This window comes from Thamnophis sirtalis, unplaced genomic scaffold (assembly GCF_051295495.1).
Source record: "Thamnophis sirtalis isolate CommonGarterSnake01/CBP01778 unplaced genomic scaffold, rThaSir2_p1.2 scaffold_11, whole genome shotgun sequence".
NCBI lineage: Eukaryota > Metazoa > Chordata > Lepidosauria > Squamata > Natricidae > Thamnophis > Thamnophis sirtalis.
This window is the reverse complement of record NW_028261391.1, coordinates 4,443,886-4,469,691: the sequence shown is the minus strand read 5'-3', so window position 1 is coordinate 4,469,691 and position 25,806 is coordinate 4,443,886. Positions and strand designations below refer to the sequence as shown.

The 25,806-nt window shown below is 45.7% G+C and overlaps 1 protein-coding gene across 1 annotated transcript; it reads left to right on the top strand.

Annotated features, from left to right (window-relative positions):
- The first annotated feature begins 423 nt into the window (after positions 1-423).
- Positions 424-24,414, top strand: LOC148043447 (cytochrome P450 2C8-like). Its single transcript, XM_087725081.1, has 9 exons — positions 424-1,131; positions 5,217-5,379; positions 7,866-8,015; positions 9,941-10,101; positions 10,452-10,628; positions 12,365-12,506; positions 17,029-17,216; positions 22,414-22,555; positions 23,676-24,414. The coding sequence occupies exons 1-9, from the start codon at positions 952-954 to the stop codon at positions 23,852-23,854; spliced, it is 1,482 nt and encodes a 493-aa protein (XP_087581207.1). The 5' UTR covers positions 424-951; the 3' UTR covers positions 23,855-24,414.
- The last annotated feature ends 1,392 nt before the right edge of the window (positions 24,415-25,806 follow it).

Genomic DNA, 25,806 nt, shown 5'->3' with positions numbered 1-25,806 from the left:
TTCCCCTTATCTTTGCAGACTCAGAAAGGGCTTCTTAATCCTCCTTTTTTCAGTGCTGCGTGGTAATACACGAAACAAACCGGTAGCAAAGCGAACTGGTAGCAGACTTCAGAGCATTTCATCCCTTCCATAATCCTAACCCTAACCCTAACCCTAACCCAGTTTTGCTGGCTGAGGAATTCTGGGAGTTGAAGTCCACAACTCTTAAAGTTGCCAAGGTTGGAGACTCCTGTTCTAAAAAAATAGTGAGAGTTGGTTTCAGAGGTTGGTTCCTACCGGTTCGGCTGAACCGGCAGTAACTTGGCAGCCTGGATCACTGGAACCAGCAGCGACCAAGGTTTCCCACGCCCACGAACCGGTTCTCTCGTTTTTGCCTTCTGCAAATGCACAGAGCTATTTTGGTTGCACTGTGCATGTGTGTGTGTGTGTGTGACGTCCCTGAGTGAAACGGCAGTAGTGGCAGCCAGAATCTACCCCTGGTTGACTGGTCTGATCTCCTTGTGGCCCAAGGGACTCCTTGGTGACAAGATAGCCCCATGTCCTATATTTGAGCGGCTGTCACAGAGAGGAGGGAGGTTGCCAAAACCTATTTTCCAAGGCACCTGAAGGCCAGACAAGGAACAACGGGTGGAAACTGATAAAGGAGAGACTCAACCTAGAAATAAAGAGGAACTTTCTGATACCTTAATCTCCTGCCAGCTTAATCTTCTGCAGAAGCCACAAAGGTGTAAGACAAGTTATCCAGGCTAGGCCCACCATTTCTTCCATTTAACCTTACGACATAATTTTCTGAGCCTCATCCCGAGAGGAAAATGCCCCAAGAGCATAGATGTGCCAAAGAGGGAGGGCAAATTTAAATACTCTGGGTAGGATCCCGCCCGTGGGAACAAAATTGGAATAGCAAAAGGATTTCGCAGACCAAGTCTTACCACAGAACAGGCTACAAGCTGCATGGAAATGCTGGCCCTGAGCTCTATTTTCCTCCCGCTCGCCCTCTGCCTTCTGGTTGTCCAACTGGTGAGGCTCCAGTTTAAGAGAAGACTCTTCCCACCTGGACCGACCCCTCTGCCTTTCATCGGGTGCTTATGGAACCCCAAATATTTTCATTTCAACCGGGAACTCATGAGTGAGGTAAGAATTTTCTATCCCTTTCATCAGCTGATTGACCCGGATCAAAAAACGAATTGTTGTTAGAGGAAAGAGACGCCGATGCATATTTATAAGGGGAAAAAAATGAAGGCATGGAAGATGCCCCTTCAGAAGTAGATACAGGTAGTCCTCGACTTACAACACTTTGTGTAGTGACCGTCCAAAGTCATGACTGCGTGAGCCAAATTCAGATGTTTGGTAAAAATACAGGTAGCAACAGAACAGAACTAGTTAGTCCTCAACTTACAACAGTTCATTTAGTGCCTGTTCAAAGTTATGACGGCACTGAAAAATGTGACTTATGACCATTTTTCCACAGTTATGACTTTTGCAGCATCCCCATGGCCGTGTGATCAAAATTCAGATGTTTGGCAACGGGTTCATATTTACGACCGTTGCTATGTCCCAAGGTCACGCGATCCCCTTTTGTGACCTTCTGTCAAGGGGAGTCCATGGGGAAGCCAGGTTCATTTAACAACCGGGTGACTCACTTATCAACTGCAGCGGCTCACTTAACAACAGTGGCAAGAAAAGTCGTAAAACAGCACAACTCATTTGATGGATGTCTCACTTAACAACCGAAATGTCGGGCTCAACCGTGGTCATAAGTTGAGGACTTATCATTTATTGCTAGGTGACACTGTGGCTTTTATGTAGCCAAAGAGAGTGGCAGTGAAATCTATTTTTCTTTTTCGTAAGAGCTACTGTTGGTCAAGTGTGATTGGACACACAAGGAATTTGTCTTTGGTTCATAGGCTCTCAGTGAACATAAAAAGACAAGATACATTCGTCAAGAATCATAAGGTACAACACTTAATGATAGTCATATGGTACAAATAAGCAATCAGGAAACAATCAATATCAATATAAATCTTAAGGATACAACCCACACAGTTACAGTCTGGCAGTCATAAGTGGGAGGAGATGGGTGATAGGAACGATGAGAAGACTAAGAGTAATAGCAATGCAGCCTTAGTGAATGGTTTGACAGTGGTGTTGTTTAGCAGAGTGATGGCGTTTGGGGAAAAAACTGTCCTTGTGTCTAGTTGTCTTGGTGTACAGTGCCTTACAGCATCATTTTGAGGGTAGGAGTTGAAACAATTTATGTCCAGGATGCGAGGGGTCTGTAGATATTTTCACGGCCCTCTTTTTGACTCGTGCAGTGCGCAGATCCTCAATGGAAGACAGGTTGGCAGTATTTGTTTTTTTCTGCAGTTCTGATTCTCCTCTGAAGTCTCCGTCTGTCTTGTTGTGTTGCAGAACCAAACCAGACAGTTATAAAGGTGCAAATGACAGACTCAATAATTCCTCTGTAGAACAGAATCAGCAGCTCCTGATGTAATAAGGCGAAGAGATTAACAAGCTAATTGGAAGATGGAAATTCCAGATTGGGAGGTCTAACTTAGGCAAGAGAAAGAAACCAGGAAAAAAATCTAATCTTTCCCAGGATGCCTCTTGCTCCATTCTGACAGCTTCTAACCGTGCTCTCTCTTTTTTCATTTGTTTTTCCATTTCTAAAGTTGCTCTTGCTTTTCCCACTTCAGCCTTTACGCTGGCAATGGCCAAATGCATCACTTGCTGATGATCATTTGCAAGAATTAGAGACGTGAGACCTTGTCTAAGAGTATGAAGACGCACGGTTGTGTGACACAGTGTCATCTGGAAATGCTTGACTGTCTACAGCAGGGGTGTCAAACACGATTTCATTGAGGGACGCATCAGGGTTGTGTTTGACTTTGGAGGGCCGGAGTGTGCATAGCCAGGGTGCGTGTGACCAGCTTGATGTCACTTGTGTTAGGGGCACCTGTAGTGGCAAAGTGCTAAGGCAGGACTCCCCTCAGACCGTGGCCCGACAAAACCGCGCTAGTCAAAATAGCGGCGATAAAACCGTGTCGCTAAAGCGGCGACGTCATCACCGCGGTGACAACTGCGCGGTGACAGAAGGGCTCTTTAAAACAGTGCGGCGGCAGAAAGCCAATTTAAATTAAGGTAAAGGTTAAGATTAGGTTTAGGGGTTTGGTTTAGGGTTAGGTTTAGGGTTAGGTTTAGGGTTAGGTTTAGGGTTAGGTTTAGGGTTAGGTTTAGGGTTAGGTTTAGGGTTAGGTTTAGGGTTAGGTTTAGGGTTAGGTTTAGGGTTAGGTTTAGGGTTAGGTTTAGGGTTAGGTTTAGGGTTAGGTTTAGGGTTAGGTTTAGGGTTAGGGTTAGGGTTAGGTTTAGGTTTAGGGTTAGGGTGCTGAGTGCTTCGGAAGGCGCGGATTTGCCCTCTGCGGTTATGTCATCGCTCTAGGGTCGCCTTTTTCCTTAGCGCTTCGGACGGCGCGGATTTGCCCTCTGCGCTTATGTCGGCGTGGATAAGGGCTTCATGGTTTTGTCGGTGAACCCCTCAGACCCTTCCTCAGTCTCCCTTCCTTCCTTTTCTTCTTTTTCCTTCTCTCTTCATTCCCCTTTCTTCTTCCTTCCCCTCTTTCCTTCTTTTTCCTTCCTTGTTGTCTTCCCATCTTCTCTTCTTTCCCTTTCTCCTTTCCTGGCTCTTCTTGCATGCTCAAATGCAAAAGGGGAGACAGTTCTCCTTTTGTTTTGTTTTTAGTTTGCTTTGATGGCCCTCTGCCAGCAAAAATGGATCTCGGGGGGGACGGGACTGCGTGCAGCCCTCCAGGGCCCCATTTTTGGCTACAGTGGCCTCCTGCAGCCCTCTGCCAGCGAAAACAGAGCTCCATTTTTGCTGGCTGAGGGCTGCAGGAGGCTGTCGCAGCTGAAAACGGAGCCCGAGAGGGCCACACGTTTCCCCCCTCCCCACAAGCTCTGTTTTCATTGGCAGAAATACTGCAGGCCAGTCCTTTGCAGCTTTTAGGGTGTCCTGGCAGGCCAGATCTAAGCACCCCGCAGGCTGGTTCCAACCTAGAGGCCTTGAGTTTGACACCCCTGGTCTAGAGACTGCTGTATGCTTATATGCAGGTAGCTGCATTGGCAGAGTAGCAGTTCTCTGTACAGTTGTGATGCTGTATCCCACTTGCTGGATAGCTGCTGTTTCACTACAGGTTACTCTGCGCGCAGCTCGACAGGCAGCTAAACCCACCCACCACCTATCCTCCAATAAAACAGACTGCGTGCATAGACCTGAAGGCTTTATTGAAAGAACAGGATATGGTGAAACTGGGGAAAATAGGGATACGTACAATGAGAACCAAATACAAGATAAGTAATGAGTTACTGCTGAACCTAGCAATTAATAAGTACATGTAATTTAAATCTCACCAGTGATGTTCTGTGTGTGGGATATAGCTTACAGTATCCTTCCCCTGGAGTGGGGTGGGAATGGAGATTTTGCAGTATCCTTCCCCTGGAGTGGGGTAGGAATGTAGATTTTGCAGTATCATTCCCCTGGAATGGGGAGGGAATGGAGATTTTACAGTATCCTTCCCCTGGGGAAGGAAGAGAATCGAGATTTTACAGTATCCTTCACCTCGAGTGGGGAGGGAATGGAGATTTTACAGTATCCTTGCCTTGGAGTAGGAAGGGAATGGAGATTTTGCAGTATCCTTCACCTGGAGTGGGGAGGGAATGGAGATTTTACAGTATCCTTCCCCTGGGGAAGGAAGAGAATGGAGATTTTACATTATCCTTGCCTTGGAGTAGGAAGGGAATGGAGCTTTTACAGTATCCTTCCCCTGGAGTGGGGTGGGAATGGGGATTTTCCAGAATCATTCCCATGCCACGCCAACCAATCCACACAGCACAGAACCGGTAGTAAAAAAATATGAATTTCACCACTGCCCCACAGTCGTCGTCGTCGTCGTCGTCCTCCTCCTCCTCCTCCTCCTCCTCCTCCTCCTCGTCCTTCTCCTCCTCCTCCTCCTCCTCCAAACCCTTCTCCCTTCTAACACTGATAATGTTCGCGCGTCGGGTGATGAAATGTCTGCAAGAAAGCTGAGAGGGCACCAAGAACCCCACAGCCCTCCTCCTCCTCCCTCTCCTATGTGTAATGAATCTAATGAATTTAAGCTTTTAAGAATTTAAGAATTTAGCCCAAGAATCTTAAACACCGTGTGGGATTGTTTTTCTAACAGATGTCCAAGGTCTACGGGAATATCTTTACACTGTGGTTCGGGCCCTACCCTGTGATTATACTCCAAGGTTACCAAGCCGTGAAGGACGGTCTCACCACCCATCCTGAAAATGTTTCTGGCCGTCCTCAGCTCGCCTTTTTTAAAGAGTTGGCGAAGAACAAAGGTAAGAACAATCAACTTCCTTCAGATGTGGGCACAGGAAACAGGACTATGCCCATTTCTTTGGTGTCACCTTCGTCGTGGTTCAGCTAGTCCTCTACTTACAACCCCATTTGGAACCTGTTGCTCAGCAAGGACGTCTTCTAGTGAGTTATGCCTGATTTTGCTGCCTCTTTTTGCCAGAGTCATTAAGTGAATCTGGCTTCCCCCCATTGGCTTTGCTCGTCACGAGCTGGCTGGTGCACTTAAGACTTATATCCCGCTTCACAGTGCTTTACAGCCCACTCAAAGCGGTTTACAGAGTCAGCCTTTGGCCCCCAACAATCTGGGTCCTCATTTTATCCACCTCGGAAGGATGGAAGGCGGAGTCAAAATACAAATGAGTAGATTTTTGGCCTTGCTGAATGCAGAAGAAGCTTTTGTTCTGGTACAAATTCTGTTTTTGGTTCAAGTGATGAGGAAGCGTAGCTAATAAAAATGCACAGAACTTTAAAGCCGAAGACCAGCACTGTCCGAAGACATCTCCGTGGTCATGTGGCCAGTATGACTAAACGCCAAAGGCGCACGGAATGCTGTTCCCTTCCCACCAAAGGTGGTTCCTATTTTTCTACTTGCATTTTTACATCCTTTCGAACTGCTAGGTTGGCAGAAGCTGGGACAAGTAAAGGGAGCTCACTCCGTTATGCAGCGCTAGGGGTTCAAACCGCCGAACTGCTAACCTTTCGATCGACAAGCTCAGTGTCTTAGCCCCTAAGTTACCGCATCCCTTTTACAGAAAAACTTTCCAGAGGGAAAATAACTTTTGTCGAATGACTGCATGGCAAAATGTTTGGCATATTCATATGTTTGGCTCCCATGTCTTCCAAAAATTGAGTGGACAGGTAGTCCTCAACTTAAAATTATTCATTTGGCAACTGCTTGAAGTTACATCAGCACTGAAAAAAAGTGACTTTGCAACTGGTTCCCACCCTTAGATTGCAGCATGGTTGGTGATAAAAATGTAGATGCTTGGCAACCGACATGCATTTTTGATCGTTGCAGTGTCCCATAGTTGTGTCGTCATCCTTTGCAATCTTCCCAGCCAGCTTCACAACTAAAGTCAATGGGACAAATTGTGACTCACTTAACAACTGCAGTGATTCACTTAAGAACCGTGCCCAAAAGCAATAGCATTAAACAATAGCACTTAGACCTATATGCCAGTGCTTTATGGCCCTCTCTAAGTGGTTTACAAAGTCAGCCTCTGGCCCCCAACAACCTTGGAAGGATGCAAGGCTGAGTCAACCTTCAGCCAGTCAGGACTGAACTGCTGGCAGTGGGCACAGGGGTGGGCTACTGCCAGTGTTACTGCTGGTTCACTTTGCATGCGTGCTGCACATTGCGTGCGCATGCGCAGTTGCCTGTAAATTCTTCTGCGCATGTGCAGTTGCCTGTAAATTCTTCTGCGCATGCGCAGAACATTATAAAATGACTGACTAACATGCCAGTAACGGCATGGGTGACTGGGAAAGCAGTTTGGGGGCATGGCCAGCCTGCAGTCCCTACCGGTTCGGCATCCCAGTCCCAATTTCCATTACCGGTTGTCCTGAACCGCTGCAAACCGGTAGCAATTCACCTCTGAGTGGGCAGAATCAGCCTGCAATACTGCATTCTAACCACTGTGCCACCACAGAAGGAAGGAAGGGATGGAGGGAGGGAGGGAGGGAGGAAGGGAGGGAGGGGAGGAAGGAAGAAAGAAGGGAGAGTCTTTAAGAAGATGTTGGATAGTCATTTGTCTGAAATGGTATAGGGTTTCCTACCTAGGCAGGAGGTTGGACTAGAAGACCTCCAAGGTCCCTTCCAACTCTGCTATTGTATTGTATTGTATTGTAAATAAATGAATGAATGAATGAATGAATAAATAAATAAATAAAAAACATAAAAATTAAAAATAAATAAATGAATGAAAATAAATAAAATAAATAATAAATAAAATAAATAAAATAAATAAAATAAATAAAATAAATAAAATAAATAAAATAAATAAAATAAATAAAATAAATAAAATAAATAAAATAAATAAAATAAATAAAATAAATAAAATAAATAAAATAAATAAAATAAATAATAAAATAAAATAAATAAAAATAAATAAAAATAAATAAAAATAAATATTCTGAGAAAGGTATTTTGCCTTTCTGTCAGTGCTGTGTTCCTAACCAGTTTACTACCGGTTGGCCGAGAGGGCGTTTTGCCACGTGTTGCTCCGCATGTGCAGTTGACTGAAAACAATTCTGCACGTGCACAGAAACAAGACGGCGACGGCAGAAGGGACTGGGGAACTGGTCCGGGGGCGTGGCTGGCCTGGGTCACTGCCGGTTCCAGTGACCCAGGCCGCCATACCACTACCGGTTCAGTCAAACCGGTCCGAACCGGTAGGAACCCACCACTGCCTTCTGTCATTTCTAAAAACTCGAATAAGGCCATTAACCCGTCATTCTGTGTCACCAGGGATCCTGCTTTCCACGGGCTTGACGTGGAAGCAGCAAAGGCGATTCTCAATGGCGACCCTGAAGACGCTGGGCATGGGGAGGAGCGCTCTGGAGTATCAGATCCAAGAGGAAGCAGAAAGTCTGGTGGACGTTTTCAGGAAAAGTGAAGGTACTACGAAGGCCAGGCCCTTTCTCCTTTGACCGGAAACCTGTCTTTTCTTATGTGTTTTAATTTCCCCAAATGCAAAAGCTAAGACGAAGAGGACAGGCTGAAGTCGTTTCTTCCATGTCTGCAAGGGAAGGCAAAGTGTCAAAAAAGATCAAAATGGAGGCTCACCCAATCAAAGCCTTGGTCCTTTTTTCATGTTATGTGTAAGGAAATGTAAATTTTATAAATAAATAGAGATGGTAGATAGATAGATAAATTGATAGATAGATAGATAGATAGAGAGATAGAGAGATAGAGAGATAGAGAGATAGAGAGATAGAGAGATAGAGAGATAGAGAGATAGATGATGATAGATAGATAGATAGATAGATAGATATAAATAGATAAGAAAGATAGATAGATAGAAATATAGATGATAGATAGAGAAGGTAGATAGATAGATCATCTGAGAGAGTGAGAGAGAGAAAATAAAGATTGATAGATGATAGACACACACAGAGAGAGAAATAGAGATAGATAGATAGATAGATAGATAGATAGATAGATAGATGATAGATAGATAGATAGATAGATAGATAGATAGATAGATAGATAGATAGAAATATAGATGATAGATAGATAGATAGATCTATCTGAGAGAGTGTGAGAGAGAAAATAGAGATTGATACATGAGAGAGAGAGAGAAATAGGGATAGAAAGATAGATAGATAGATAGATAGATAGATAGATGATAGATAGATAGATAGATAGATAGATAGATAGATAGATAGATAGAAATATAGATGATAGATAGATAGATAGATCTATCTGAGAGAGTGTGAGAGAGAAAATAGAGATTGATAGATGATAGAGAGATAGAGAAATCTCCAATCACCAGGACCAGATGGATTACACCCCAGAGTTCTGAAGGAACTGGCAGATGAGATCTCAGAACCACTGAACTATATCTTTCAGAGATCTTGGAGCACTGGGGAACTACCAGAGGACTAGAAAAGAGCTGATGTGGTTCCCATCTTCAAAAAAGGGGAAAAACAGATCCAGGAAACCACAGACCTATCAGCCCGACCTCAATACCACTGAATACTGCATTCAGTTTTGGTTGCCACGATGTAGAAAAGATGTGGAGACTCTAGAAAGAGTGCAGAGAAGAGCAACAAAGAGGATTAGGGGACTAGAGACTAAAACATATGAAAAATGGTTGCAAGAACTGGGTATGTCTACTTTAATAGAAAGAAGGACTAGAGGAGACATGCAGCTGCTCAGGGTGCTCTCGATGGTCCCTTTGAAGAAGGTTGTGAGGATGTGTGGTAGAAGATGTCCCTTCCTCAGTTTCCTAAGGAAGTAAAGACGCTGCTGGGCCTTCCTTGTTATGGAACCGGTGTTGAGGGACCAGGTGAGAAGGACTAAGGGAGACACGATAGCAGTCTTCCAATAACTCAGGGGCTGCCCCCAAAAAGAGAGACTCAAACCTGAAGGCAGGACAAGAAGCAATGGGTGGAAACTAATCAAGGAGAGAAGCAACTTAGAATTAAGGAGGAATTTCCTGACAGTTAGAACAATTAACCAGTGGAACGACTTGCCTCCAGAAGTTGTGAATGCTCCAACACTGGAAGTTTTTAAGAAGCTGTTAGATAACCATTTGTTTCCTGCCTAGGCAAGGGGTTGGACTTGAAGACCTCCAAGGTCCCTTCCAATTCTGTTATTCTAAACCATGACCTGGATGACTGAGAATATCTACAGACTCTCCTTGATTCGTTTCCATCCCTTTCTTCTTGTCCTGCCTTCAGGGTTGATTCTCCTCTTCTTTTTGGCAACCCCTCAAGGACTAGAAGATGCTATCGTGTCACCCCTGGTCTTTCTCCCCAGGCCCGATGTAATCTTTGCAAGAGGCATGCCAGTAACCAAGTCCCTCTTTCTCTTTCTAGGAAAACCCATGAATCCGAATTTCGCCTTGAACCTCTCCGTTTCCAACGTGGTTTGTGCGTTAGTCTTTGGCCATCGTTTCTCCATAGAAGACGAGACTTTTCACCACCTGCTGGAAGCCATAGAGAATATTTTCAGTGTTTCTGACGGCATCGCGAGTAACGTGAGCTGACCCCTTCTTCCCTTTTTCTAAAGAAAATCAAAATGTTACAGTCACTGAACAGGCCTAGCGGTTGTGGGTCAAAAAAACCTGCAATGGGGACTAAAAGGCTAGCCGGGAAGCAGGCCTATCTGCAGCGAGAGGAGTCCAGGAAGAAGGCTGAGTCAGCCTTGAGCCTGGTGAGATTTGAACTGCCCAATTGCAGTCAGCCGGCAGTCAGCAGAAGTAGCCTGCAGTACTGCACTCTAACCACTGCGCCACCTCTCAGTTCCTTTTGCCTGTGTTTAATCCTTATTTCTTTATTTTAACGATATGTTTGCCTAACTCAGGTGATGTTCCTTGTCTTCCGACAGCTGTACAATGTTTTCCCCAGGATTATGCAGCATGTCCCAGGTCGTCACCAGAAGGCATTTTCCTCCCGTGACTTTGTTCAGTCCTTCATAAGAGAGGAGATCAAGAAACACCAAGAAGCAGAACATCAAGGAAAAGACCAAGACTTCATTGATTGTTACCTGGCTGAAATGGAGAAAGTAAGCAAATACACTTTTGTGTGACTCTTAGACGGCTTTATAACAGTGATAGCTAAACTTTTTATCGTTGTGTGCCCGCACACATAATGCAATACATGTATGACACCCCACCAAGTGCCCCTCCCCCCCGTGCACGCAGATGCGGCTTCCCTCACATGCATACACACATACACACGCTCCCCCACATACCCCCCAGGGATGCGCCATGCTTCCCCCGCATCTCGTTTTGGCTTCAGGTTGGGGCATGACACCTTCCAGGTGTCAGCGTTCCAGATATCATCCAGAATTAAATCAGAGTTCAAGGCAGAGCTTTCCTCAAAGTTCCAATTTATTAAGAGAGACATGTTGGCACATCTGTGGGAAACCCGAATCTGAAAGCTTCCCAGGGTTCCCACCCAGTTGAAAGTTCATGATCTCCTCCCCACACCCACAAGTCCATCCCATGGTCCAATCTTCCTCTGCCATGCTGGCATTTCCACCCATCTGGTTCCGGTCAGGTGCAGAGGTGCGGAGACAAAGGGTGAGCTTGGGCTTCTAGAAAGGAATGTTCTATTTTGACGGCAACACATTCTACAATTCTACTCCTTACTATTCCCCCTCCCAATTACCCCACTAATGAAACAGCATAGTAAAATAATAGAGAGAGTGTGGCAGGCCAAAGATCCTAAAAGGAATATGACTGCAGGCCTGACACCAGGCCCAAAATGGGGCACGGGAGGATTGCGAGCGCTTTCCCCCCACACATGCACCTCACACACACACACATGCGCGGCAGAGACCTAGAGACTAGCTGGCCGGTGGATCTGGGCTGCGTTGACAGCTGGAGTGCCCTCAGAGAGGGGTATGTGTGCCATAGGTTCGCCATCACTGACTTATAATATAAAGGCTTCCCAACCTTGGTGACTTCAAGATGGTCAGACTTCAGCTCCCAGAATTCCCCAGCCAGCAAGTTGTTTAGAAGCCTTGAGTACCGTCTGTTCTGGGGATTGTGACCATGGAGCATTGGAGCGAATACTAGGACTCTGAAACCCATAGGAGCAAATGGCATACCTCTTCTGGTATATCATACCGTACCGGGAGGAACCCACCTATGATACACACTCTGTTCCCCTAAAAATAAGACTTATCCCAAAAATAAGCCTTATTAAAAGAGGATGCACAGCTGGCTGCCCCGCCAATTCCATCTGGTTGCTTGTGATATGATGGCCACAAGGCGAGGCAGTAGTGGAGCTGCCCCACGTGTCGGGGCGTGGGTGGCCTGACTGCGGGGGTCCTGAGATAAGCTGGTGCAGGTTGCATCGGGCAGTTCCACCACCACCACCCACCTCACAGTGGTGGCAGCACTGAGGGTCCACATGACCTCCTGTCCGGCTGCAAGCAAGCAGAAGTGGGCCTCCCATACATGGAAAAACAATAAGACCACCCCCCAAAAAAATAAGCACTAGGGCTTATTTTGGGGCCCAAAATAAAATAAGACCTGGGTAGTACCACAGAGGAAACAAAGAGTACAGTCACCATGTGCTTTACTGCTCAACTGTTTTCAATTGTAACAGGAAACTCTCCTCAGAACAAATAGAACCATAGATTACAACCATAGATGCAAAGTAAACCCTGCCATCTCCTAGCTGAAATGATTCTATAACTGTTGCAATACAAAATATATTCTAATACATATTCCAACAGGTAAGGACTGGACGGGTTTCTCAGGGATTCATTTCTCCATTTTTGTTCTGCAGACAAAAAACCAACCCCAATCACCCTACGATGAAAAGAATATGGTTCAGTGCGTCTTTGATCTCTTCCTGGGTGGAACAGACACATCAGGCACCACTCTCTACTGGGCATTGTTATATATGGCATTTTATTCTGACATTCAAGGTGAGAGAAGCATCATAGGATGGATGAGATAGAAGGGACCATCAAGCTTAATGCCGGAAGCTGCTTGTAGCATCTTATCTGTAACTGACAATTATTATTGGGAGAATTCTTTAGTTATAGTTAGTCCTCAACTTACAATCATAATGCAGGCTGCTCCTTATGGCCTCAAGTAATGACATTTGTTAAGTGAGGTGCCCAAGTATTGTATTTTTAATTGTATCTTTCTAGTTTTAACTTTTAAATTTTTTTATTTTGTTCTATAAGCCGCCCAGAATCCTACGGGATTGGGTGGCATACAATCTATTAAATTATTATTATTATTAGGTGCCTCGTTTAAGGACCTCAGTCCCTCCTCTCCTCCTTACAGTTGTTAAATGTCCGTCTGGGTTATTAAGTGGAGCATAGAATGCCTCAGGAGTGACGGAGTCGGTCTTAGAGTCAGTCATAAGGGCCGGTGGATTGCCGAGCATCCAAATTCTGTTCACATGATGCCAGGAGCACCACAGCAAGTGTAACTTCAGGCAGGCACCATAAGTCACTTTCTTCAGCACCATCGTAATTTCCGATAGTCACTGAACAAATGGTCATAAGTCGAGGACTACCTGTACTCAAAATTATCCAAATGTCAGGATCAGAGGTGGTATTCAGCAGGTTCTGACCAGTTCTGGAGAACTGGTAGTGGAAATTCTGAGTAGTTAGGAGAACCGGTAAATACCACCTCTGGCTGGCCCGCCCCCATCCATTCTCTGCCTCCCGAGTCCCAGCTGATCAGGAGGGAATGGAGATTTTGCAGTAACCTTCCCCTGCCCCACCCACCAAGCAGTGCCCACCAAGTCAAGCCATGCCCACAGAACCAGTAGTAAAAATATTTGAATAAGTATAATCTTTATTGTCATTGTACCTAAAATATAATACGTGTGCCATAGGTTCTCCATCCCGCCTCTATAAGAACATACCATCCAGAAAGGGTGATGGGCATGTGAGGTATTGGGAAAGGCTACCTGTCCACTCTTGAGTAAGCCCAGTAAATGTTCCAGGGTGTTCCAAGCACACCCAAGATAACCTTCTTTTAGCATCCTACACCAATGGCAGTATACCTTTAAATTAATGCTTACTCATGTCTTCTGATCATTAATTATCTATAGCTTTTTAATGCAATATAGCAGAGGGTTACGTGCAATCTCAAGGATCTTATGCAATATTACACATATGCAATATTACAGAATGCCAGAGTTGGAAGAGACCTTGGAGGTCTTCTAGTCCAACCCCTCTCAAGCAGGAGACCTTGCACCATATCAGATAAATAGCTGTCCAGTCCCTTCTTAAAAGCCTCCAGTGTTGAAGCACCCACAACTTCTGAAAGCAAGTTGTTCTATCCATCCATCCTTCCTTCCTTCTATCTGTGATGTACTGTGTTTTTCAGAGTATAAGATCAGTGGTGGGATTCAGCCAGTTCGCACCTATCCGGGAGAACCAGTTGGTAACTTTCTAAGCAGTTTGGAGAACCGGTTGTTGGAAGAAATCTCCTTTTGTTTTTTCCACTTTGCAGGGCTAATCCTGTAAGGAAGGCAGGAAGGAAACATTCTGGTGTTGTTTCTAATGTAATCTTTATTGCTCTGCTTATAGAAACTGCCTCTCCAGTTAACCCTTAGTACATTGTAACAGCTAAGACGAAGAGCCCATCGACATGAGAGATGTTGATTTGGCCACGCCCACCCAGTCACATGACCCCTGAGCTACACACCCCAGCTGGTCATTAGGGCAGAGAACCGATTGTTAAATCATTTGAATCCCACTACTGTATAAGATGCTCTGGAGGAATAAGATGCACCTTAGTTTTTGGCGAGAAAAAGGAAAAAAAAATCTGCCTGTCATAAGCTTTTGGAGAGTCCTCCAGAGATGGTATTCAGCCATTCTGACAGGTTCTGGAGAACCGGTAGAGGAATTTTTGAATAGTTCGAAAAACTGGCAAATCGGCTGGCCACGCCCCCGCTGCCTCCCAGCTGATTTTCTTTTGTTGCCCTGAACAGGAGAACAGAGCTGGAAAGCAGGTTAGTGGGGTGGGAAGGGAATGGGGATTTTGCAGTAACCTTCCCCTGCCACGCCCACAAAGCCATGCCCACAGAACCAGTAGTAAAAAAGTTTGAATCCTACCACTGGAGTCCTCCATATGTTGGGGGTGGGGGTGGGTGGGAGAGATGTCTCAGCAGTTATCTGCAGTTATCTGCAGTTCAGCGGTTCAAAACTCACCGGTTTAAGGTTGACTCAGCCTTCCATCCTTCCGAGGTGGGTGAAATGAGGACCCAGACTGTGGGGGCGATATGCTGACTCTGTAAACTGCTTAGAGAGGGCTGAAAGCCCTATGAAGCGGTATATAAGTCTAACTGCTATTGCTATAGTTAGAGATGCTGAGCCTATCAACTGGAAATCTGACAGCCCAGGTTCGAGACCCAAACAATGCACGACAGGGTGAAGGCCCATCCTCGTCTCAGCTCCTGCCCACCTAACAGTTTGAAAACATGCAAATGAAAGTAGATAAATAGCTACCACTTCGACGGCAAGGTAATAGCACTCCATGCGCCTTGGCAAGTACTCATGCAAGCCAGATGACCAAAGAAGTGTTTTTGGACAATGCTGGCTTCCTGGGCTAAGAAACGGAGACGGAATCAGGAATAACTTGACAGGGGAAAGAATAACTGAATAGCAGAGTTGGAAGGGACCTTGGTGGTTCTCTAGTCCAACCCTCGGCTCAAGCAGGAGGCCCTACACTATTTCAGACAAGTGGCTGTCCAATCTCTTCTTAACCCTTTAACATACTTTTTTAAAAGTGGGAAGAGCTGCTGAGACAATACATTTTAAGCAAGAAACTTCTTTGAAGCATGGGAAGGAGGCCCCCCAATGAAAGATAAGCTGACCCTCGTGGAAGTCGATACGAAAAGAAAAAGCACAAAGGGTTTAGTGCTCCACCAGAGGAACACTACATCCAGATCCCAGTGGAGATGCCAGTTGTGCAAAATGCGTGGGCAAATCGAGAGCAAATTTTGACAGGTCGCTTAATGGGCTGAGCAAGACAAAATTTGCCTGCTTCCCAGCCTCACCCTGACCTTAAGGCGAATGATAGCTGGAGGTTTTCCTACTAAAGCGTCGTTTGGTAGGCGGAAGAGTGAGAAAGTGCCAGGATAACCCACTAACCCTTATCTTTAATATGAACTAAGTAGGGCATTTTTGTTGCATTGTGTCTGTGGTCTGATTCAAGGATTGTTCAGCACTTAGTTGAAGGGAACGGCCTTCGGAATATCATGGCTGAGAACTAACTCTTCTTTAGTTTGGTCTAGTGCAGGGGATGGCAATTTTAAACACTCAAAGAGCCACAAAGGTCCTAACCGGAAGCCCCTCATTCAATTCTGGAGCCGACCGGAAGTCCGATTCCCCCACCATAGAGCCTCCTCCTAGTGCAGCATCCTTTTTACTCTACCTGTCCTAACTGAAAGCTCATCAATTGTGGAGCCGACCAGCGACAGGGAGCCACAACAGGGGGATGAAAGAGCCACATGCGGCTCCAGAGCCGCAGGTTGATGACCCCTAGTCTAGTGGTTAAGACCAACTAATGAATAGTTCAATGATTAAAGATGCTGAGCTTGTCAGCTGGAGAGGTTCAAGACCTGAGTTCCGTGGGATGAGTGAGCTCCCATCCTTTACCTCAGCTCCTGCCCAGCTAGCAGTTCCAAAGCATACAAGTGCGAGTAGATAAATAAGTACCACTTCAATTGGTAAGGTAACCATGTTTTGTGCACCTTCGGCATATAGTCATGCTGGCCACATGACCATGGAAATTCTCTCCAGACAATGCTGGCTCCTTTGGCCAAGAAACAGGAGTAACATGCCCTAAAATCAGACATGACTCACTGGGAATCCCAGGTTATGGCTGTGGGAAAATAAAAATAGAATGAATAGAATAGAATAGAATCAGGGGCAGGTGCTGCTACGCGCATAGCAGAATTGTTCTGTGTATGCGCAGTACATTAAAAATGGAGTAAAAACCATGCCAGCAACATCATGGGCAGCCAGGGAACCAGTTCAGGGGTGTGGCCAGCCTGCCGTCCCTACCAGTTCAACAACCAGTCGCAATTTTCACTAACAGTTCACTTGAACTGGTGCGAACCGGTAGCAATCCACCTCAATAGCATAGCATAGCATAGCATAGCATAGCATAGCATAGCATAGCATAGCATAGCATAGCATAGCATAGCATAGCATAGCATAGCATAGAAGATTGGACACTCCTGGCACCTTGTGGAACTCAACTCCCAGAATTCCTTGGCCAACAAGGCTGTCAGGGGAATTCTGGGAGTTGAAGTCCACTAAACATAAAGTTGCCAAGATTGAATACCCCTGGTCTAGATAATTCCCTCCTGGTAGGTTGAGCTTCTGCTATTAATTGATCATGGACAGCTGGGGCCACCCCTGGACACTTATGAAATCTTAGCTCTAGTTAATGTGAAATACCTTTCTTTCTCCACAGCCAAAGTCCAACAGGAAATAGATACAGTTCTACCACTGGGCCACTCGATCTGTTACGAGGATCGCAAGAAACTTCCGTACACCAATGCTGTGGTGCACGAAATCCAGCGCTTTAGCAACATCATTTGGATTGGAATGCCCAGATTCTGCATAAGAGACACAAAGATCCAGAACTTTCTCGTTAGAAAGGTAACTGCATTTCTCTGATCTAGAGCCTCCTTTTCTTCTCCTCCCCGTATTGCTAGAAGGGAGCCCAGGCAATATAGGGAGTCGTCGGTTAGCGATGGTAATTGGAGCGAGGACTCTGTTGTTAAGCGCAACGTCACGGGACCGCATCAACTTACAGTGGCGATTCTGGAAATTCCCGTTATGCTCAGTAGGTGAATTCTAGGCAGTCGTTAGGTGCAATATCGCACGATTAACATGTGTGAACTCCGGTGAACTTTCCTATTGATTTTGCTCGTTAGAAGCCAGCCGTGAAGGTTGCGAATGGCAAGCCGGTTGCCAAACACATGAACCACGATTAGTCCTTCCACTGATTCATTGTTCTAACTATCACGAAATTCCTCCTTAGTTCTAGATTGCTTCCCACCTTGATCAGTTTCCATCCATTGTTCCTTGTCCTGCTTTCAGGGGCTTTGGAGGATAGGTGGACCCCCTCTTCTCTGTGGCAGCCCCCCCAAATATTGGAAGACTGCTATCATTAAGAGCTGGGGTGGCCCAGTGGTTAGAGTGCAGTACTGCAGGCTACTTCTGCTGACTGCCTGCTGCCTGCAATTTGGCAGTTCAAATCTCACCAGGCTCATGGTTGACTCAGACTTCAATCCTTCAGAGGTGGGTAAAATGAGGACCCAAATTGTTGGGGGTAAGAGGCTGACTCTGTAAACTGCTTAGAGGGGGCTGTAAAGCACTGGGAAGCAGTATATAAGTAAGTGCTATTGCTTTCATATCACCCCTGGTCCTTCTTTTCAATAAACTGGATCTAGAACAATTCCAGCAACTGTTCTTTATACGTTTTAGCCTCCAGTCCTTCAATCATCTTCGTTGCTTTTCTCTGCACTCTTTCTAGAGTCTCAACCAGGGGTGGGTTTCAACCGGTTCGTGGCGGTCCCCGCGAACCGGTTGGTTGGCGAACCCGGAAGTAAGTAACTTCCCGGAACGGCAAAGGGCCCACCCGCCTGCCTGCGCTCCTTACCTGGTTTTGATGAGTTCTGCACTTCCACACATGCACAGGATGCATACAGCGCCTACACGATCCTCCAGGAGCAGCTGGAGCATCGGACAGACGCTAGTACGCATGGGTGCACTGCACGCGTGCACGAGGACGCTGCCGGCCCCGTTCCAACCGAACTGGTTGGAACGGGGCGAGAAACCCACCCCTGGTCTCAACATCCTTTTTATATTGTGACAACCAAAACTGGACGCAATATTCCAAGAGTGGTCTTACCAAGGCTTTATAAAGTGATATTAGTACTCCTCATGATCCTTGATTCAATCCCCCTGTTAATGCAGCCTAGGACGGAACTTACCGTGCGAAGTGTAATTTGAGGACCAGCCATGAGTATCCTTGTTTCAGCACTGTTGTAACTTTAAGCAGTTGCTGAACAAACGGTCGTTAACAGAGGACTACCTGTGTTCGTATATCGTGACCCGACAAATGTTCGCACGACAAAAGCGTGCCGAGAAAACCGCGACGTCATAAACGCACCCATAACAACGGGCTGACAAAACCGCGCCCACAAAAGCACGATTTCAGTTAAGGTAAGGGTTACGTTCAGGATTAGGTTTAGGGATTTCAGTTAAGGTAAGGGTTAGGTTTAGGGTTAGGTTTAGGGTTAGGTTTAGGGTTAGGTTTAGGGTTAGGTTTAGGGTTAGGTTTAGGGTTAGGTTTAGGGTTAGGTTTAGGGTTAGGTTTAGGGTTAGGTTTAGGGTTAGGTTTAGGGTTAGGTTTAGGGTTAGGTTTAGGGTTAGGTTTAGGGTTAGGTTTAGGGTTAGGTTTAGGGTTAGGTTTAGGGTTAGGTTTAGGGTTAGGTTTAGGGTTAGGTTTAGGGTTAGGTTTAGGGTTAGGTTTAGGGTTAGGTTTAGGGTTAGGTTTAGGGTTAGGTTTAGGGTTAGGTTTAGGGTTAGGTTTAGGGTTAGGTTTAGGGTTAGGTTTAGGGTTAGGTTTAGGGTTAGGTTTAGGGTTAGGTTTAGGGTTAGGTTTAGGGTTAGGTTTAGGGTTAGGTTTAGGGTTAGGTTTAGGGTTAGGTTTAGGGTTAGGTTTAGGGTTAGGTTTAGGGTTAGGTTTAGGGTTAGGTTTAGGGTTAGGTTTAGGGTTAGGTTTAGGGGTTAGGTTTAGGGTTAGGTTTAGGGTTAGGTTTAGGGTTAGGTTTAGGGTTAGGTTTAGGGTTAGGTTTAGGGTTAGGTTTAGGGTTAGGTTTAGGGTTAGGTTTAGGGTTAGGTTTAGGGTTAGGTTTAGGGTTAGGTTTAGGGTTAGGTTTAGGGTTAGGTTTAGGGTTAGGTTTAGGGTTAGGTTTAGGGTTAGGTTTAGGGTTAGGTTTAGGGTTAGGTTTAGGGTTAGGTTTAGGGTTAGGTTTAGGGTTAGGTTTAGGGTTAGGTTTAGGGTTAAGTTAGGGTTGGTTTAGGGTTAGGTTTAGGGTTAGGTTTAGGGTTAGGTTTAGGGTTAGGTTTAGGGTTAGGTTTAGGGTTAGGTTTAGGGTTAGGTTTAGGGTTAGTTTTAGGGTTTTAGGAGTTAGGTTTAGGTTAGGTTTAGGGTTAGGTTTAGGGTTAGGTTTAGGGTTAGGTTTAGGGTTATAGTTTTGAGGTTTAGGTTTGTTGGGGTAGGGTTAGGTTTAGGGTTAGGTTAGGGTTAGGTTTAGGGTTAGGTTTAGGGTTAGGTTTAGGTTAGTTTAGGGTTAGGTTTAGGGTTAGTTTAGGGTTAGGTTTTAGTTGTTTAGGGTTAGGTTTAGGTTAGTGGTTAGGTTTAGGGTATAGTTTAGTAAGGGTTTGTTGGTTTAGGTTAGTTTAGGGTTAGGTTTAGAACTCAGGTTATTACTTGTTTGTGAAGGCGCACTTTTGTCGGCGGCTCTGTTGGCGTGCTTCTGCGCTCATTCGTCGGTGCGATTTAGAACTCGTGGTTTATCGCCACGGTTTTGTCGGTCGCGCTTTTGTTGAGCGCGCATTTGTCGGTGGACCTTCGTATATAGTCATAACCGCAGCTGCTGTTCTCCAGAAACGTCGGACTTCAAGTGCTGAAAAAAAGCTGGAGCACTTCAAGAGAAGTCAAGGATGCTGCGGGGGAAGGAAAGCAGCAATAATTCATTGGCCTTCTTGCATACCTACAAGGTCACGACCACAGCTATTCCCAAGCATCTAATCCTGTGGCAGGAATAACGATCACCTTTCATTTGTTTTGTGCCTTGGGCTGTTTCCTGACACACCTTCTCCCTGCTGCAGAGCAGAGAAAACGAGAACAAGATGTACTTTATGGGCCCAAAATTCAAAGGGAAGATTGTGTCGTGACATTGTGACCCGTATTTTGTGTTCCTTAGGGTTAGCTATGAAGTGCATCGGTTTCCAATGACCGTCGTACACTCCGATTTCTTGACCAGCTTGCCACGTTAGTCCTCATCAATCTTGGCCTGAAACTGAGGTTCTTCTTTGCTAATGCCGAAGCCCAAACATTGAAAAGTCCTTTCGTGCTTTGTGCACACAAAGGTGGACGTTTGATCTCCTTTGGGTGGAGCGCAGCTGCTGTCACTTCAGAGAGACCCATATATCATTTTTATGGCAACAAATGAGAAATGATGCCGCTTTGCTTTCTCTTCGCTTTTTTCAACTGCCCGGCCTAAAGTTGAGCTCAGAAGGCCCAAAGGTGCTTTTGCAAAAGCCAACTGGACTTCGTTTTTGCTTGAAGAGGTTTTGCTTCTCATCCAAGAAGCTTCCTCAGCTCTGGCTGGATGGTGGGGAAGTCAGAGCTGAAGAAGCTTCTTGGATGAGAAGCGAAACCTCTTCAAAGAAAAAAAAAAGAACCAGAAAGTCCAGGTTGCCTTTTGAAAAAGCACCGTTGGGACAACTGTGACCTTGGATGACCAAGACCCCCACAGACGTTGAGCTCCGATAAATTTCCTGATGGTTTCTCATCCGGGGTGGGATCCTGCTGGTATAAAAACCAGTTGCCTACGTAGTTTACGGAAAACTCACCTTCTGCATTAACTGCTGGCGAGGAAAACAGTGGGGGGATGGGGGCAGCAATCCATTCTGCTGTGATGAACAGCTGGGCTTTGAAAAAGGAAAAATAGGTGAGCATAGCACAGGGGCGGGCAGGGGGGGGGGCGCTTCAAAGTCGGAGTGAACCAGTTCGCCCCCAGGTGATAGTCAGAGCTACCAGTTCACCCGAACCAGTCTGAATCGGTAGATTTTTTGTTTTGTTTTGTTTTGTGGTTTATTTGTATGCCGCCCTTCTCCAGGAGGGACTCAGGGCAGTGAACAACTCAGAGGGGAAAGGGAACATAAACAACAGTACACATGATTAAAATACACGAAAATCATACAGCATACAAGTCGAGAGGGGAGGGGAACTCATCAACCCCAGGCCTGCCGGCACAGCAAGTTTTGACCGCTTTCCAGAAGGCCTGGAGAGAGGTGAGGGTCCGGATCTCTGCGGGGAGTTCGTTCCAAAGGGCTGGAGCTGCCACAGAGAAGGCCCTCCCCCGGGTAGTAGCCAGATGGCATTGGCTGGTGGACGGAACCCGGAGGAGGCCGACCCTGTCAGATCTGACGGGTCTTTGGGAGGTAATTGGCAGCAGGCGGTCTCTCTTCCACCCCTGTTTCTCATCCATCAGGTCCCAACCTGCTTAATTATTTTTAGGTCAGCCAGTCAGCTTCAAAAATTAGGCTTATTAGAATCCCTTTTTTGGGGGGGGGGGAACAATGACTGTGGTTTAACCTATTTGCATTTTTTAGAAGAGTGTTCTTTAAAGCCATGTATTGACGACGAAATTTCCTAGGGAATTTCTCACTTCGGCCTCCGTTGCAGTGGTGGGTTGCAGGCGGTACGCCCCAGTACAGGTGTACAGGAGCCTGCCTGGAGCACTGGATACCGTTCTGGTACGGTGCTCCGGAGGGCCCACCCGCCCACCCAAGCTCCTTACCGGTCTTTTAAGTCTTCTGCGCTTCTGCGCAGGCACACAGCTGAGCAGCTGGAGTGTCGCGGACACTTGTGGAGGCGCTAAGACGCAAGCGCGTGCTGCGCACGTCCATTTGGACGGCACCAGGCCCGTTCCAATTGTACTGGTTGGAACGGGATCCGGAACCCACCATTGTTCCATTGCCAGGAGATATAACCATTTTTTCCCTTCCCTCAGGGTGAAAGGCAAAACTGACGTCCTCCTTCTCTTTTTGACAGGGTTCTACCTTTTTCCCGAACATGTCTTCGGCCTTGTATGATGACAACGAATGGGAGACGCCCCTCACGTTCAACCCAAACCATTTCCTTGACAAGGACGGGAATTTCACCTGCCCAGAAGCATTTATCCCGTTTTCTTTAGGTGCTCTTTCAGCTTCTTAATATTTTCATCGATTCTTTCATGAAGTGCATTAGAGACGCAGTGGCGCAGTGGTTAGAATGTAGGCTAATTCTGCCGACTGCCGACTTCCAGCAGTTCGATCCTGACCAGCTCAAAGTTAACTCGGCCTTCCATCCTTCCAAGGTCGATAAAATGAGGAGCCAGATTGTTGCGGGGCGAAATGCTGATTCTGTAAACCGCTTAGAGAGGGCTGTAAAGCACTGTAAAGCAGTATATAAGATTTAAGTCCTATTGCTATGGACTGCTCCTGTTTTGCCCCTCAGACACTGCTATATGTATGTATTTAGCGATGGACATGCCTTCTGATTATGGGGAGCTTGAAAGAAAGAGCTCCTCTCAACATTCCTCAATGAACAGCAATCTGTACCAAGAATGTTTTAAATAAGAAGAAAGCACTTTGGGGTGGATTATCAACAGGGATGTCTATAGATTGTGGTAAAAAAAAAAATCATGATGGCAGCCATGATGATGCAGTCCAAGTGCCACCTAGTTTGCATATTCTTCAATTGTACAGCTGTGGCCATCAACATAGTTGGCCATCCCTGGGGGTTGAAGTTGTGTAATTCAACTCCCAGAATTCCTGAGACAGCCATGAGGGACTTCAACTCCCAGAATTCATGAGACAGTTGTGAGGGACTTCAACTCCCAGAATTCCTGAGACAGCCATGAGGGACTTCAACTCCCAGAATTCCTGAGATGGCCGTGAGGGACCTCACCTCCCAGAATTCCTGAGAAAGCCATGAGGGACTTCAACTCCCAGAATTCCTGAGGCAGCCATGAGGGACTTTAACTCCCAGAATTCCTGAGACAGCTGTGAGGGACTTCAACTCCCAGAATTCATGAGACAGCCATAAGGGACTTCAACTCCCAGAATTCATGAGACAGCTGTGAGGGACTTCAACTCCCAGAATTCCTGAGATGGCCATGAGGGATCTCACCTCCCAGAATTCCTGAAGCAGCCATCCTGGCTCAGGAATTCTGGGAGTTGAAGTCCACTGGTCATAAAGGGGCCGTAGGTCCCCACTTCTTCCCTAATAAGTCACTGCCAGCACTGATTTTCTGTTTTCTTCTCCATTCCTAGGTCATCGAGCATGTTTGGGAGAAAATTTAGCAAAGACTGAGATCTTCCTGTTCTTTAGCAAACTTTTACAAATGTTCCATTTCCACTTGGCCGAAGGATCAAAAGATATAAAACTTGAGCCCGTCTTGGGAGCCACTATGAAGCCTCATGACTTCGACATCTGTGCAATTCCACGATAGGCCCATATGTCAGGCCCGAACGGCAGCTGTGGATACTGGGACTGGGAATCCAAGCAGCTGGCTTTGCCTCCTCCAACGTTTGTCTGAAAATAAAGCAAGTTTCTAGCCCTCCTGGTTGTGGAAGCCAAATACATGCAACCTAGTCTCATTCTGCAACATGGGCTTTTGAATACAGCCAGGACGGCAACATCAGCATTAATCCGTCCTCTACGTTCTTGTCATTTATCTTGTTCCACTTCCTCCCTTCTAACTGAGCCTCTAATCCAGATGTGTCAAACTCGATTTCATTGAGGGCCATATCAGGGTTGTGTTTAACCTCAGAGGCCCGGGGTGTGTATGGCCATGATGGACATGTGGCGGCCAAGTACTAAGGCAGACCCGCCCTCACTCTCATTATAATCTCCTTCCTTCCTTCCTTCCTTCCTTCCTTCCTTCCTTCCTTCCTTCCTTCCTTCCTTCCTTCCTCCCTTTCCTTCCTTTTCCTTCCTTGCTCTCTTCCGATCTTTCTTTCTTTTTCTTTGTCCTTCCTCTTTCCCTTTCTCCTTCCCTGTCCCTTCTTGGATGCTCAAATGCAAAAAGGGGAAACAGTTCTCCTTTTGTTTTGTTTTCAGTTGGTTTTGCTAGCCAGCAAAATCGTTTTTTCCCCCCTCGTTATGTGTTCGTTATATGTCTTTTTTTTCCTCTTTTTTGTAAGCCGGCCGGAGTCCTTCGGGATTGGGCGGCCTATAAATTTTATAAATAATAATAATAATAACAACAACAACAACAACAATAATAATAATAAAGTCAAGAACATCTATTAATCGAAGTAAAGAACAAAAATCTACTGAAGGCCCAACAGACGAAACAAGAATACAGAAAAGATGTGATAAAATCAAGAATGGAGAGTTGGCAGAACAAAGCACTGCATGGCCAATTTCAGGAAAAAAATAAAAGATAAAGTGGGCAGTGAACAAACTTGGTTATGGTTAACAGCAGGTACATTAAAGAAAGAAACAGAGTCACTAATCCTGGCTGCGCAAGAACAAGCTATCCGCACAAATGCCATTAAGGCCAAAATCAAAAAATCCTCTGATGATGCCAAATGCAGACTTTGCAAAGAAGCTGATGAAACTGTTGATCACATACTCAGCTGCTGTAAAAAAAAAAAAACGTGCAGACTGATTATAAATTGCGGCACAATTCAGTAGCACAAATGATCCATTGGAATTTGTGCAAAAATTATAATATTAAAACAGCAACAAACTGGTGGGAACATCAGCCTGAAAAAGTCACCGGAAATCAGATGGTCAAGATCTTGTGGGATTTCCGTATACAAACAGACAAAATACTGGCGCATAATACACCAGATATCACACTGGTTGAGAAAAATAAGGTCACAATCATAGACATCGCAATACCAGGTGATAGCAGGGTCGACGAGAAGGAACATGAAAAAATAGCAAAATACCAGGACTTAAAAATTGAAATTCAACGACTATGGCACAAACCAGCAGTGGTAATTCCAGTGGTAATTGGCACACTGGGTGCTATTCCAAAAGCACTGGAATTACATTTAAAACAGTTAAAAATTGACAAAATCACCATCAGTCAAATGCAAAAAGCTGCACTGCTTGGATCTGCACGCATATTACGAAAATATGTTACGACGTCCTAGGCCCCTGGGTTGGGCCCGACTAGTAACCAATGCCAAATCCGGTGAAACAACTGGCCACTGTGATACAATTGTAGTATAATAATAATATAAAAGGAATGACTTTCCACAAGCTGTTCGCAGGAATCAACGTATTTACTAGAGCTGGAGAAGCTATCAGGGCTGTCTTGGCAGGTTGGATTGCTGCCAAGGTGTCGTCTGTGTATTAATAAATCCTTGCAGTATCTTTGTCTTGGTGTGCTTTGGTGTACGGAGAGGGGGGTCAGAACACTTATACATGCTTGACAAATTAAATTAA